At 42.5% G+C, this 16418-nt stretch overlaps 1 protein-coding gene across 4 annotated transcripts in view; it reads left to right on the plus strand.

Moving 5' to 3' along the window:
- SLC35F5 (solute carrier family 35 member F5) overlaps positions 1-16418 on the plus strand; it is a 681969-nt gene that overhangs the window by 257784 nt on the left and 407767 nt on the right. For all 4 annotated transcript variants that reach the window (XR_015308472.1, XM_086957058.1, XM_086957057.1 and 1 more), the window contains one exon: positions 12249-12330. Coding sequence is in view for 3 of the 4 variants with exons in the window: in XM_086957058.1 (XP_086813184.1) it covers positions 12249-12330 (82 nt within the window). In the remaining variant the exon portion in view is untranslated. The remainder of the gene's footprint in view (positions 1-12248; positions 12331-16418) is intronic.

A 16418-nucleotide genomic window follows, 5' to 3' on the forward strand; every position in this document is an offset into this window, starting at 1 on the left:
TTCTCTCACCTTGCGAGCACGGCCTAGATGCTTCAAAACATATTTTGGAGTATAGCTTTATGTCTGCACACATAACTGCATGTATATGGGCTGGCTGCCATGCTGCATCAACATGTATGTCTTTGTTCCATTGGATTTTCGTGAGGTGTGCAGGCTCCCTTCATGGACATACCCTTTAAGGGTGGGCAGCTGTTCAGTGGTAAGGCGGACTCCTTCTTAAAATGTCTCAAAAATAGCAGGACTACTGCTCGCGTCCTACTACTGGCTCTGTACAGCAATTTCACCAAGAGTATTAGACGTTCTGTGGTAATTTTAGGACTGGACATTCTCTAAAGTGGCTTGTCTATGTGACACAAAACCAACATTGTTCCTCTTGAGATTTTGTCACTTGGAGACAGTCAATCATGATGGACTGTTGGATGATCTGGCAGCGCTATGCCCTTATCCTCCTATCTTGCCATTCACCACCCTCTACCCCCCCCCTCAAACCACAGAACACCTCACCTTCCTTCAGGTTTTGCTTGCTGGCTCAGTCTTCATCTCTGAAGGCGCAAGTCCTTCCTTGCTGGTCACAGGGGTCATATAATGGTACCTATCTGGAAGAGAGGAGCACAGGTTTTTACTACCTTTATTTCTTGGTCCCCATGAAGGCTGAAGACCTTATCCTTTTAATCCAGTAGGCCAAATTCATGATGCTGTCCCTGAGTCATGTCCTCTTGTTCTTGAACACTGGAGTTTGGCTTCCGTCCCTGGGCCTCTGGGTGCCTCTTTTAATTTCTTCCAACCCAAGGTGCTGCTTGAGGTTCACGGTGGTGCCCCACTCTTTCAATTTGTGGACCTCCCATTTAAACTGGCGCCAGCCCCTTGCTTGTTTATGAAGGTACTAGTGATTGCGGCGGCTTTGCTGCGTAGTTCGTGAGTAAGAAAGACTGGCTGGTGAAGCTGGTATCCACGTAGTCCAAGAACATATCCAGCGCATAATGATTCTTCTCAGAGACATTTCCATCAATGACCAGAAGGCTTACGTCACTCCACAAAGATGCTGACCTTTATTGGAGTGGTGCTCAACACATCACTTATGAAGGAATATGACCACGTTGTAACAACGTATACCATTACCCCGCAAGTCTTAACAACGACTTGCGCAGGGGGGTGCTGGATGTTGGAATAGTATAATTTACTATTCAACTCCAGTCTGTGCGGACAGCAGGGAAGGTGTTGGATTTTAAATCCAACACCTTCTCCCCCCTCCACAAGTCATTGTTATGACTTGCAGGGTAATGGTATGTGTTGTTACAACGTGGTCGTTGTAACAACCGCGGTGTAACAACATGCGGGGTCACGGTTTTGTGGTCAGGGTTGTTTACCCTTATGAAGACCTTACCTCCTTCCTAGAGATCATAGGTATTTAGGGGTTGATTCCCATCTTAGGGGCAGTTTTACAATAACTGGCGCATCCCCAGGGATGCACCAGTTATTGTGCGCTGCAGCTCCGCCACCCATGGTGCGCCGCATTTACAATGCGGCACACCATGGGGCAAAAACGACACAGATGCGTGACGCATCTGTTTCGTAAAGGTGGCGCATTGCTGGAGTTGCGTCGCAAGCGCAACGCAGCTCCAGCAAGGCTCGGGGGTGCCCTATCTGTCCAATGCTGCGTCAAGCCTTACGCCTGCTTCAAGCAGGCGCAGGGTTTTGATGCAGCATTGGCCTAAAAGTGACTGAGTGAAATCTTGTAGATTTCACTCAGCCACTTTTGCGAGGCGCACCTGCCCCGGAACGCCCACCCTGCGCCGGAACGCCCACATGTGGCGCAGGGCTTTACAACGTGACACATCTGCCTAGATGCGTCACGTTGTAAATGGGTCGCAGGGACGCGCCACGTTTACGCCGCCGTTGAGTGACGCAAACGTGGCGCAAGTCCAACATAAATCTGCCCCTTAGTCTTTCAGCTTGTGCACCTGCTAAAACTCATACCCTTGTGCATCCTGTTGGTGCCTCACATCAGATGGCAGATTATTGCCTTCTTGTGGTCCCGAAGATGCCGTGACCTATTGTGCTTTATTGTAGCAAACCGGGAGAAATGAGAGTAGATACCCTCAGTCCTCTCTCACTGTAGGGGAACAAGTGGGAGTTGTATCCTAAGGTGCCAGAGGTGATTACTTTCTTCACAATGGGGTTTCCCTTCTTGGATTTGTTCGCCATGGTTTGGAACACAGTGCCCATGATTTTTATCCATTCACTACCCACCCAGTGTTTCCTGAGGGATGCTTATAGATTTAGCTAGCTTCAGGGCCTACTGTACGTTTTCACAAATCCCCCTTCCATTCCTGCCGAATGTGCGGGAGGATTGGTCACAGCTGATTCTAATGATTGTAGACATGATGAGTAAAGTCTGCAATGCCGATCTGATTACTCTCACCATTTGGCATTAGTTGTCCTCCAATGTAGAGCAGCTCTGATCTCGAAGCAGGATAATCTGATCCTCCAAACCAGTTGCCTGGCGCACCAGCTGCACACCAGGAGATTTAGCTGTGCCATCTAGAATCCTTTTGCCTTTCTGATGAGGCTGCATATCTACTCATGAATACCAGGAAACCTGCCACCAAATGTATCTTTGAATACTGCGGAAACAGGTTGTACAGTGGTGTTAGTAGGAAGGCACCAATTTTAGATCTCCCTTGTCTGTCTTGAGGTTTTCAGTGCCTTGCAAAGTAGTGTCTGACAGTAGCCACAACTAAAGGCCACCCAACAGCTCTGTGTCAGCATTTATGGGTTTTCCTGACCAACCTCCATGTTTAAATCCCCACTAGTGGCATTTTCTGAAGTGGTGCCTTTACTTGTTTCCTCCCACTCTGTTTATTGTTCCTCAGAGGGATTTGAGTGTTGTTTTGACTTTCTTAATGGCATCTCTGGTTGAGCTGATACGAAGTTGCCCAGATCGACTTCGTACTATTAAAAAGTACAGCTTGTGGTGATTATTTCTGCTCCCGGTGTCAGAATCCTTTATGTACTTTCGGTTCAATCATCCTTCACTTTTTCTGCTCGGGTAAATTTGTCTTTCACAAAAGTGGTTCTTGCATTTCATTTATACCAGGCTGTTTCCTTTCTGTCTTTCTTCCCTAATTTGCATTCAACGAAGGAGGAGGAACATCCTGAATACGGTAGAACTCAGAAGTGCAGAGATCTACTATATCAACTGCATGTGATAGGACAGAGTTAATGACCTTCTTTTTTTGGGGTTTAGCTGGTGCTAAAAAGAACAAGACAGTGACGTAGCACACTACTTCACATTGAGTTATCCTCTATAAATAACTACCCTGTAGACGGCATTTGTGCTCATTCCACCAAGGCCATGGCTTTTTCCAAGTTATTTTCTCAGAGGTGTTGCCATTGTCAACATCTGGCTAGCAGCTACATGGCCGTCCTTGTATACTTTTGCTAAGCACTACTATCTCCATTACAACTTAGGCACTCAGTGATGGGTACTTTGTACAAACTGTGTTGCATGATTTCCTTAGTTATCTTCGACTACTCATTCCAGCCTCCCAGAAAGGCTACATCTTTGAGACTCATTCATACGAGGTGGAATCTGTGGGAAGAGGTATCCATGAGAAGAAAATGTTAGTTACATTTAAGGCCTGTTTTCCATTTTTACTGATTTTTACAGATAACATACAGACAAAAAAAATCATTTTCTTGTCAGTATTTATTTTTACATGTGGATAAAACGGAAAGTGGGTTGCCCTTTGAGTAATTCTAAATACTGTCTGCCATGACGGTCAGGCCAATAGATGTGTTGATTGATAGGTAAGGGGGTTAAAAAAGAAAGGAATTTTAGTTAAGAGGCTTTAACAGCAGTAGATGTGGAGAAGGTTGATACTTAAATTTGCATATTTTCATATAAGTGCACTAATTTCTCTTCTGCGGGTGTTCACAGCACTGAAACCTGGCAGACTTTCAAGCATAAGCGCATATTTATTGTTTAAATAAATGTGGAAATATACTAATTTCAGCTTAATTTTCCCATAGAACCCAAAATAAATATGGATAAATACAGATAAAATTAGCAAAAAAGAAGTATGGATAAATACAGACCGAAATGGCAAAAAAATAAATACCATAACACCGGGAGCCCTATTTACATTATTTCTGGTAAATACCTAATCTTCCTGTGGAGTTTTAACCTCTCTTTCCCCTCCCCTGTTTATTTTTTTTGTGTATTTTTACAGTTTTATATAGCTCGAACTAGACCCGAGACATCGGGTATCAGAGTGCTTTACACGAGCACCAGTTATGTTACAGAAAAAAACATTCATTTTTGTTATGCACGGGTAGATTAAGTGATTTACCCACAATCACAGGATGTTGAGCGTCGCTGCCGAGGATCGAAGCCGGTTCCCCAACTTCGAGGCCGACTGCTCTAGCCGTAAGGCTACATTCTCTCCACATAGTAGTGAGTGGAGAGGGACTGTCCTCCCTGCTAGCAGCCCTCTGATATTTTGTGTGCAAAGTGGGATGTGGGAAGAGACTGTACTGTACTCAACTCTTACCAAGCTAATGGGCATAAATAGTAGACTCTGAAACACCATCTCCAGGAGTACTCCTTCCTACAGTAGCAAGTGTGCTTACTACAGTTTATTCAAAGATCACCAACTCCTTTTTACTTTTCACGATTCTGTGAATCTCGTGAGATCTTAATTTTTTTTTAATTAGGCTTCTAATCACCACAAAAATGAAGGACCACAATATGCATTACTAATAATAGTGTTTTGAGAACTCATCTACTCCTTTTTACTATCCACAATCCAGCAAGAGACCAGTGAGATTCTAGAAAATTAATTAAAAACAATATACATTTATTAACTTCACAGTAGTTCTCCCTTAGACACCTCCTCTCTAAATCTAGAAGGACTGCATGCCTTTCTGCTGCCCCCTTATATAGCTTTTTTACACTATTTCCACACCTAAGCTGGTGTAGTGGTTAATAAGATCCCAGGGTATGCAAACCTTTTTTGTGCTGTTTATGTTGCTGTTATGGCTCTCTCTGTTCCCCTCCACATGCTTCAATGGGGATTGGAAAAAGTAGCTGGAACTGAAGGTGCACTGGTTGGTGCCTATATATTTTGGTGACTTCACATCTAGAGATGGACTTGCAGCTGGAACTTCATGGTACCTCTTTACAGCACTGAAGAGTCATTGCTGGGAAAAGCATTTTTGGGCCAATCTAGAGCATGGAAAGAGCATTGAGGAAGCTAGAGAAAGAGTATGTATCTACCAAAAGTATGGTTACTAAAAATAAGTAACGTTTTCTTTAGTACCATAAAATGTGTAATATTAAAACCTACACACGGCACATAGAAACAACGTAGGTGCAGTATGGAGTGCTTTATGGGGAAAAAGTTCTGAGTAATATTAATATCATTACTACGGATAGGCGTATTTCTACATTATATAGTTAGATAATCATAAGATGTACTAAAATTAAGAGGGCTAGGGGTAAGGTTTTATAAACATGTCCATAGCCTTAAACCATTGCTTCAAGTGTGAGATGGGTGTAACTGATACAGTTGAGTATCAGCTACATTAATAAACTGACATGCACAATAAGTACATGTACATGTACTGGAATTTTATATACAACCTAAACAGCATGGGAGACAAAATGGGACCTTGAAGTTCTTTGAAATGTCTGACCTGATCCTCTGAAAGCCCTCTCAGCTTTGAAGAGATTAATCAATATATTAATTGGCAGAAGGATCGATTCTATCAGCCACTGCTGAGATATCCAGTAAGAGAAACCTGTACCTCAGTCATCAGCCATAGGTAGAAGTCTACCAAGTATCTGTAAAGAAAATGTCTTTAGGTCTCGTCAGGACTAGAAACCAGACTGATATTAGCCTTCTCAGTGACAGCCTTTGTCAACGGGGCAACTGCACATTACTTTCCCACCAATTCTAAAGAGCAATATTTATGTAGATACTGACAGACCCTGTGGGACATGACCGCCATAGTCATGCCAAACTTACTAGACCTTTTCACGGACCATAGGGATAATATAGTCAGGGACAGCCAAGCCATTCCTTTTTGAGTCTTCAATTACTGTTGGCTCAGTGGCCAGAGCCATAGGCTCATCAGTAACCTTATGGACACATGTGTACCTTAGATCTGTGGAGTTTACCATGGAGTTGCAGGATGCAGTTATGGATTTTTCTTTTGACATGATGCAGATCTTTGTAGACAAGGCTAACTTTGCCTTGGATTAAGTCATGGTGGACATGGTGACAGCCAGATTTTTGGATTTAAAGTCCCCTACCTGGGACTACTGACAGTTATGGAAGTTTGTGGATTTGTAAGAAGTTCTAATTTCTGCCAACATCAGCCCACACTGCCAGCCCAACCACAAAACCACCTGCTTTGCTAATACAGAGACAGGGGCAAGGGAAGGGATTTCCTTCCCACCTCCTTGAAAGACCCTTCGGCATCCCCTTGAAGGAGCATGCGCTGTCCAAAGGAGGACTAGTATCTTTATTTCTACACGGCTGGAAGTCTATAATATCGTACTAAATGGATCATTCAAATTATAGAAAAGGGATTTTGCCTACCCTTCCAGCTTACCCTTCATGATCATGAACCGTTCCAAACCTCATGTACTTTCTTTCTGAAAACCATCTTTGAATCCTGCAGTAGGAGGAGAGAACCTTGCTTCAGAAAGGAGCAGTAGTGTCGGATCCAGAGCAAGATATTGGGCAGAGATGCTTCTCTCAGTACTTTCTGGTCCCAAGAAAGATTGCAGTCTTTATGCAATCATCGATTGTTGTGGCTTGAACGGGTTCCTGTGCAAGAAAAACTTCAAGAAGCTATAGCGGGTCAGGTTGCTGTTGGAAGTGGATGGTTAGATTATGTCTCTCGACTTGCAAATACCAATCCTGCAGTTAGACAGACGGTACCTGAATTTCTTGCCAAGGTCTACTTACTTGTTAAAGTTCTCCCATTCAGACTAACATTTGCACCTTGAGTCTTTGCCAAGGTGATCTCAGTGGTTGGAGCGCATTTAAAAAGGACAGGGATCTCAGTTTTCCAGTACTTAGGCGACTGGCAGCTGAAGGCAAGAATGAGAGTTCTACAGAGTGTTATTACAACGTTTTTTGGGGTTCCTATCTAAGAAGCCGAGGCCCAAATTTAACAACAGGGGCTCTGTTGCCTGCAAGGGTCTGCCGGCAACTGATTCCCAGCTGTTCGATTTGGGCATCAGTATCCCCAACGCTCATCTGGATCCCTCTAACCTTGCTGTTCCCAGGGGCAGTACTGGAGACCTCATTGCTTCAAACCTTCCACTCTTCCAGGACATTTGAATTAGGATTTTTCAAATTCAGAAAGCTTTAAATGATTTCTTGAATTATTAGTTGCATCTTCTTTTCAAGTGCAGTAACTGTGGAATTGCTTGGCCCCAAGATACCTTGGTGACTAGCCCTAAACAAATATCCTTTTAATTTAGTCATGACTAACTTAAAAAATCAGCAGGCCTCACCCAATTGTAATTTTAGAGTGGCATTTTAGATGGGTGCCTTAGATTCAAGGGACATACTTAACATTTGCATCTAATAGGCATCAGATAAGATTAAAGTGACAGTCTGTTAAGAAAATGTTTTCCTGCTGCCGGTTATTCTACCTCTTAACACATTAATGTTACAAGAAGCAGCTTTATATTCCACCATATTGCCTGTTTCTTACTTAGGAACCCCAAAAGCCCCTTGTATTGAAACTCTAACCCTCATAAACCTTCGCCTTTAGTTTAAGTACTATGAAAAAACCAGCACTGCCTATGCCACTGCATACAAAATTATAATCACATTTATCCACTACTCAAGCGCAACCGCCCTCCCTCTGTCACATTTCTCCCGCTGAAAACCTCCCAAATTCCTAGTATTTCAATTGTATTAAATTGTATTTACTTAACTCTGAAAAGAGGAAGATATAGTAAAGGGGGATACTCCTAAAAATGGGATTTCCCACAATGTTTTCAGTTCCAGCTTCTTAAAGAAATAATACCTACTTTTACATACATCTCCTAACCTCCTTAACAAGCAGTGGGTACTCTGCTCTCGCCCTCAGCCCCCACTTAAAACTCTGTGATTGTATTAGCTGGTTTGGCAGTTGTAATAGTAGAAGTTTTCATAATGGACAACTTAAAGTCTTGAGGGAAACTGATTTAACAAGGTTCCCCCTCTCTCATTATTGCTTTTTGTGCACCTGATCTGAAAAAAGGGAGACAGTCGATCCTAATAACATTAGCTCGTAAAACTTTAAGCAGAATGAGCTTCATGGGTGAGTCTCTCATGAAATTAATCAAGGTCTTCCAGGTGTTTGATCTATTGGGATCGAGCCTGTAGGGATCCCTGGGCAAACACTAGAGTTTGATCGTCGGTCTTCTGACTGGACATCTTTCGGAAGATATCTGTTGTCATAAAGTAATAGTATTCTTTTATGTCTGTAGCTGCAGTCTCTGAGGCTTCTGAGATCCCAATAAACCATAGATTGTTACTGCCTGTTCTCTATTGTCTCCATCCCAGAAGCAAGTAGTTTGTTTGCTGCTTCTACTCATTTAAATCCTGTTGTAAAGGTTGATCTCAAACATCTTTTCCAAAGGTTGAGTTTGTTGACCTAACACTAAGGTTTACTTGCCTAAACATTTGGGTTTTGTTGTAGAGCTTTGCAGTCCATCATGATTGCTCTTTGTTGCTTTCAAAGGTCCTAAATATAGTCTTCATGTCCCTCAATGTCTGACTTAGAACTAGAACAGTAATGCTCATAAAACTTTGCAAGGTACCCTTTGATCCAGAGCTGAAGCTGCGATCCTCTAGTGGATGTTTGTCTATTGATGTTACAAAGGTAGAGCCTTTATCGCTGTTCACAGTCTCCAGAACCATCTTTCACCACTATTGGAAGACCCCAAGTTTGTGGAGTGTTGCAATCAGTTAGCTTCCACATAACTATTTATTTCATTGTCTGAATTGCTCCTACGTCTGCTTCTAACCACACCAAAAAATTTCTTTTGTTACTGCAATTGTACTCCTCACTGGAACATCCTCTTATTGGGGGTGATCCTTTGACAGACTTAGTACATTTCCACCTGTCACTAAGGAATACTGAACAGCATATTGGCTTCAATTGCCATTTTGCAAGTTTGAGTTCTTTGAGCTCGCACTGATATTAGGTTGAACTACTTGCTCTAGAACGGCATCCAATAGAAGGTTTGGTTGCTCTCACAAATATTCATAGTCTCTGAAGATGCATCAGTGAAGAAAGGGGTGGCACTGGCATTTCCAACAGACTGATCAGCAGTTTGATTCAGGAGAGTTACTTTCCCATCAGCCATCCCATGAGCTAAAAATTACGGTGCAAAACCGTTACACTGGTCATTCAATAGCCCTTTACCTGTTCATCCATTGACCCGCTATGCAGAAACCCATCCATAGTAAACCTAAAGCTGCTTAACAGTTTTACACTTGGGTTCCAGGATAAAAGACCTATGTGCATCACTTTTATGTGAATGAACCTTGAGCAGGGAGAATCTTGAGCACTTCACTTTTCCCCATCCTACCCATTCAACCATAATTTGTTGAAACCAGGATTAATGATGACGCTTTCGTTTCAAAGACAAAATCACTTTCAACTCTTCCAATACCCATCACCTTTCATTGAATTTGAGGACTAGTAAAAAGGTCATGGAAATTGTATGAGACCCCCAGAGCCTCCAGTAATATTACCTTGATTTACATGATCTCATTTAATAGTAAATTCAAGTTTGGTCATGTGAGGTGCAACTATATTCTACTGTCTCCGCTTCAGTGTGAAACATTGGATTTCTAGCAAGCATTGAACAGGTGAAATGACAATGGCTCCCCACTTCTCCTCCAAACGCATGAAACATTAGACACATTTTTGCCTAATAGGCTTCAAAGACAGGATAGTTTCCATCCCCAGAACTGAGAAGCTCCAGTCCCCGTTGCGATTAGCCAGCAACTAGCACATGCATCCATGAGTGCAATAATCTATGCTTGTCCTTAACAGAGAAGAAATAATATCAAATGGACAAATGTTTCATGATAAATAAACAGCATGCACAGTGTCTAACAGCTAATCTGTGCCTAAAATAATATCATGCAGCAAAAATTACCCAAACCCAGAGCACCTTAACAAAAGGTGAAGTACAAACTAAATATCCCATGGCCAATTAAAACAAACCATAGAATAAATTCAGTATACAGAGTCTGCCTATCAAACTGTGGACTCAGAAGAACTAATTTCCAGTCCCTTGGTGGAACTGGTGCTGGTATGTAGTTTACCAAACTCCAAGCTCTCTGTCCCAGAAAAAACACACCACCTATTCCCTGGGAACCTCAACTGTGCAGTCGAATTGCTAATTTGAACAGGGTCCTGGTGCCCATCTATTTTGATTCGAACTCTCCATTGCTTAGCACCAAGCATTGCAGACTGACTCATCCTTACCACTTCCATGTTTGCTGGCCCCAACACCTAAAACGAGTTCCTGCAATCTCTTGCTGTGGGGTGGTAAAAGGGACCTCGAATAAAGAAGCAATGGAGAGCTGGATGCTGCTCCTCAACTGTGCTTTCCGCACAGGATTGTGTTCTGTCCCCACTCTTCCCCTTTACATGTGGCAGACTGCTGCCCATGTGCATGGTTAATGTGTTTGTTGGACTGCAGAACTTTCAATGCATTTGTGGCCCCTCTGGTGTCATGTGTTTTTGTTACATTCATGTCACCAAGTTGCTGCAAGTTGCCCATGTTTGTGCAAGATTCCTCAAGTGAGTCAAGTAGAGCAAGATGGTCTATGTGATGACAGTCCCAACTTTCCATACTGGTATGTCCAGCTTCTTAGTAAGCATTGCGCCTGATGTTTGACTAGAGTTAGTGGTCTCTGTTAATTTAGCTAAGAATATTACTATGTGCTTTTTTTTACTATTACCCCCTCCTTCCTGATGTTTGCTTGTTTGATCACCTTTATATTACCTTGTTATCTGAGCACGTCCAGTACCTCCTATATCGTTCCTGACTTTTAATAATATTTGACTGTTTTTGATCTCATTTACTTTGCTGTGTTGACAAAATATAGCACACATTAAGCAAAATCATGACTGTGTAATAGCCAATACCAATTTCCTCTTACCTGGATGGATCTGTGATGAGGGTTAGGTTTTTCAGACACCTAACGAGTTCCTGGCTGAGCTGTGATATCAGAGCCAATCTAGGAGGCAGATGGATGAGTCTGGGATATTGGAGGTGGGAGTTGGGGATTTGAAGAGTATTGGGGCACCGGAAGGTTTGCTGAGAATTGGGGAAGAGGAAGTGGCACCCTGACTCGGAGGCTCTCTCTCCTCCCACCCTAATCTCATTTAGCTCCACCTGGTTTAAACCTCCAGTTTGTGCAGAAAGCGTTTGTCGCAATATGTAGCAGCTAAGTGCAGTCTCCCAGTGAGTGGCCGGCCACAAGCCTCAATAAAATGTAGTAATAAATGGTCAAGGGACTTTGAAGCTCCTCCTACCCTATTCCTTTATCTGGCTTTGATGGTCAAGTTCTCTTTTGCCTTTTTATAGACAATTGCCTGGCAGAAGCCAGGAGCCAATGAGAAGGTAAATGAATATCAAGGAAATCATTGTAAAGAGGGCCACAGAAATTATCCATGGAATCGTAATTTTATCATGGCCACAGCCCCTCACCGTCATCTATTGGACTCTATTTGTCATCCTTACTATTCTTCCATCTGCTATTTCCTCCTGTTTTGCATCCGCTCCGCTTGCATTGACCTAAGGCCTTTAGGCATTTCCACAATGGTCTCACTTTTTTGTGCTCTTTTTTGTACCTGTTCATGCTGTATGCTCCCGCGATTCCTGGCCTTGTCGAAGTCCCTTAGTGATCAGTGCACCCTTTAATTGAGCTCATTGTTTATCCAAAATTTTAATAGTTGAGTTTGTCTTCTCTTGATGGAGCCCATATCCATTTTGATGGTGCCTATGCAGGGGTGTTTCTTTTAACTAGAAGGTTCAATTGTATAATGCAAAAGATTTCCAATATTTCCCCCCAAAAGGATACCTTTGTGATGATGTTTTAATATGCAACTATGTGCTGTACTTTTATTTGCAATTGTGATTAGTTAGTCGTGCACTTATTCTAATTAAATAAAATGTTAATTTTGAACTGTCTTTTCACTTCTTCTGTTTTCAGTGGTTTTTGGCAAATTATTCTTATCAAGAAGCACTTTCAGAGACCCAAGTTGCAATAGTGAATATCTTATCTTCAACTTCTGGTGAGGTTTACTTTATGATAATAACTACAATGTAATTACTGCTTTGTCAGCTTAACCCTCTAGTGTATTATGTATGCTCAGTGTTTTAACACAGCTTTTGATTTTGTATATTTCTCCTTGCTAGAAAATAGGTTCACTTAAATGCAAGGCTCATGAGGGAATGTCTTTTCTGATGCCTGTCAGTTAACTCCTGAAATTAAAACACAAAAATAGCAGTAGTTGCGCCAACAAAAAACATATATTATATCCCAGGCTGAATATAAATTCCTTAAAATTGATTCACCAGTGACACCGGTATTATACCTCTTACCGAAGGTGCATAAGATGGTGATTAAACCACCAGGTCGTCTGATAATTTCGGCGATTTGAAGACTATTCGAGAGCACCTCCAAGTTTTTAGATTTTTTTCCAGCAAGACTATGTAAAAAATCTGTCATCCTACACCAAGGATACGAGTGATTTAAAAAAAAAGTATATGACATCAATTGGGAAGAGAATTTGATTATGATAACTTTAGATGTCTTCTCCCTTTACACCAGCATTGCACATGAGGTTGGTGTGAGGGTGGTGCAGTAGTATTTGAGTTTGCGCCCTCTTTCACTATATAGACATACAGACATGCTGGTAGACATGCTCAATTGGTGTCTGAAGAATAACATCTTCCTGTTTGATAAAGATCTGTATCAACAGATAAGAGGGACGGCAATGGGCACCTGCTTTGCCATCAGCTATGCTAATTTGCATATGGGCTGGTGTGAGGAGCAGGTGCTCGCCGTGGACTATGCCCAAGAGATGTCCGATAACGTGCTTCTTTGGACCCGTTATATAGATAATCTTTTATCATCTGGCGAGGTGATATACAATCAGCAGAGGCTTTTATTGAGAGAATCTGTACTAACAACCTGAATTTGAAATTTGCATCACAGATCAGCAAAGAGGAGGTCCAATTTTTGGACCTAACGGTGTACATAAAGGAGGGTGAAACAAGCACCAAAACATTTCGAAAAGAGATGGCAGGCAATACAATACTTCATGCCCGCAGCTTCCATCCCTCCAAACTGGTGAATAGCATCCCCTATGCTGGGAATTTGAGGATGAAAAGAAACTGTAGCTGTCCTAATCAGCTGTATCAAGCACAGGAGAAGCTGAATGAGAGGTTTGAACATCGGGGATACAGTAAGGCAGTTCTGAAAGCAGCAAGGGTGAAGGCTAATGCTAAGCCTAGGGATCCGTTAATATTTGCCAACCTTTTTGACGCCAGGGGTCCAAAGAAAAAGCAGAACCACAATTCCTTTTCATCACAGGATACAGCAAACCGCACAGAAATATAAGATCCATTATGCAGAAACATTGGCATGTACTACGAGAGGATGCCTTTCTGAGACAAAAGCTAGGAAGTGGGCCATTAACAACTTTTTGCGAGGCGAGATCCCTGCGACAAGCATTAGAAACAAATAGCCCTGGAATCCCACCACCAAAAATTTGGCTCAGTGAAAGCAAGGGCTTCAGGAAATGCCACAAGTGTAAGGCGTGCAGGTACGGAGAGAATACAGCGGAAGTACCCTTACCGTTTACAGGCAGAAATGGCAGCTCATGAAACCCTTAACATGCAAGAGTCAGTTTGTAGGATATATGCCCTGAGATGTAGCTGTTGTAAATTGTATATAGGCAGTACCATTCTAGATGTGAGAAAGATAGTAGATGAGCAATCATTAGATCAGCCAGTGGGAAAGAGAATGTGTCCATGGTTAAAACTCTGAAGCTCTCGCATTGATATATAATTAATTGGACTTGTAAATCTTGATCCATTCTATTTAGGTTGAGCCTATCCCATTCCGCAAGGAATGGATAGGGTCGAATTTTAGTGTGCAAAATAAGTTCTCAAACCATCGGCCGATTTCAAGCAGTTCACGTGAACACAAGCATGTGCATTTCCCCACATCAAAGCCATCAGCCTCCCTCCCACAGGCGTCCCCAGCGTGCGCAGTGCGCGCTGGCCTCACTTCTCCTCCCCCCTAATTGCTTGTACTTTCACGGCCCCAGGCCGTGAGCTACATCAAAGGGTTCCGCTGCCCCACCTCCTGCTTCACGGCCGCTTCTCATTTCTGGCCGTCATCACATCATCAGCCTCCCTCCCACATACAACTTGTTTTTAAAGTAGACTTGTTTGTACTTGAATGCAAACATGTCTTTCTAACTCTGCCTCATAGTTGACCATGTATCACTATTTTTATGTTTAAAGTGATCTTTTCGATATTTACGAATTGTCCCACCTTCCCTGGGGCTATTGGTCTGCTCTGTATTTGTCTCCGAGTTCAGAATTAGGTCAGCGTTTTGTGGTGAAAATTGTCATTTCGCTCTTTACCTGTTTCTAAAAGTTGGCAAAAATCCAACCGTAGCACATTAGTTTGTTGATGTAATTAAAATAAAACGTGCCTGCTCTCAGCTTTCCCCATTTCATGAAAAAATTCCTTTTTTCTTTGCCCCACTAAGGTCAAAACCTCAATACTTTTGTAATCTAGGGACATGTACAATCCTGCCGTGTTAAATACTTCCCACAGATTGGTGACCTAGCTGCTCAGGGATGCCCTGCCATGCCTTAGGAAAGGGGTATGTTCTGTTAAAGGTCTGGTGTATGTTAAGTAACCATCTACTTTGTTCTGTGTTTTTGGTGCTGCTTATTTAAACTAGTGCTCCTATACTGATTGTTAATGTGGCGTAGGGTCTAAGGAAACATACCTTAAACCTGTCCCAGTTTGTTATTGCTTTTCCGTTGTACATGTACTCTTTAGAACGGTGCACAGATCCGCTTGCTCTCCATATTTTGTTTGTAATATTTATAGTAAGCCTTTCTGATTGCTAGCATTTTAATTTTTGCAGCCTCTGGTGTGGCGTTGATTTGAAGCAGGTCTTGCGCATCCCGTTGTGACCTTCAGTCTACAGCCTTGTATTTTGAGTTTGTCTTACGCATACACTGACCTTTGCTATGGAAACGATATTGAAACACACAAACAACTTGGCGGAGCTTCTTCAACAAAGCAGTGGGTAGTGTTTAACAGTATATGGTTAGAAGAAGAGGAGCGATTTTAGGGGTCAGGCACTCTTTCTTCAGCGTGTTCGTTAAAGAGAGCGCAGTTTTAATTACTTTAGGTAGCATTGGAGCGATTACTTTGTCGTTTTATCCAAGCCGGTGAGCTGGAGCTCATTTAATTCCCCAAAATATACGTGAATAACAGAGATCTAAGTTAAATGTCATTCAGGTCCCTGTGTAACAGTATACTAGCCCCATTCTAGTCCAGTTATTTTAATCATCTTTGTATAAAGAGCACGTGACTGCGGTGCGCGCGCGCGCCACTGCGTTGGTATTGATGTCAGAGAAGTGACCGTGTTGCACGCGACAGCTGGCGCTGGTCAGCTTTGCAGATCTGTTATCTGTGTAATGACTCCAGAGGGCTCGCAATCCGTGTCGGCAGGAGTGGTCAGTTGGAGAAAGGACTGCATTTGTCTTCCAGGTTTATCTTTTCGCTATCATCACTGATGTAGGTCTTATAGAATATGTTTGTGCCATACTAATTTTTCTGCATTGGTGTGCTTCGAGTGCCTTCTTTGTTTCAAAGTACACTTCTGTTATCTCTGTCATGTTCGTGCCCCTTGAGCACTGCGTTGTGAAATATATTTATCAGTGATCTCAAATCCGTGCCATTGTGTGGTAGGTTACTGAAATGGCTCATCCTCCCCTGGCAGTATTGTAAGAAAGGCAGCCTCTTGGGCTTCAGCCAATGCAGCTACCGCTGGGTAAGCTGCAAAACATCGACAATACATCATATACACTTGGAATTCAGAAACGCTTTCAAGGGTTTTGCTTAAGTCATAACAGTGTGATGAATTATTTTTGTAAAAGGTGTTTTGAGAATTTGAGGGGAAGAAGCGTGTTTGCAGTTGCATCGGGCTGGAATAAGGACGCGTTAGCACCCAATCAAATAGGTTATAGTATGTAATGAGAGGCGCTCTCACTAACTCGCAGAGTCGATATCCCACAACTAGCAGAGGTTTCGTGCTGAAGTTGAACCCAGGTTAACTTTGTTTCT

This window comes from Lissotriton vulgaris, chromosome 2_1 (assembly GCF_964263255.1).
Source record: "Lissotriton vulgaris chromosome 2_1, aLisVul1.2, whole genome shotgun sequence".
Lineage (NCBI taxonomy): Eukaryota > Metazoa > Chordata > Amphibia > Caudata > Salamandridae > Lissotriton > Lissotriton vulgaris.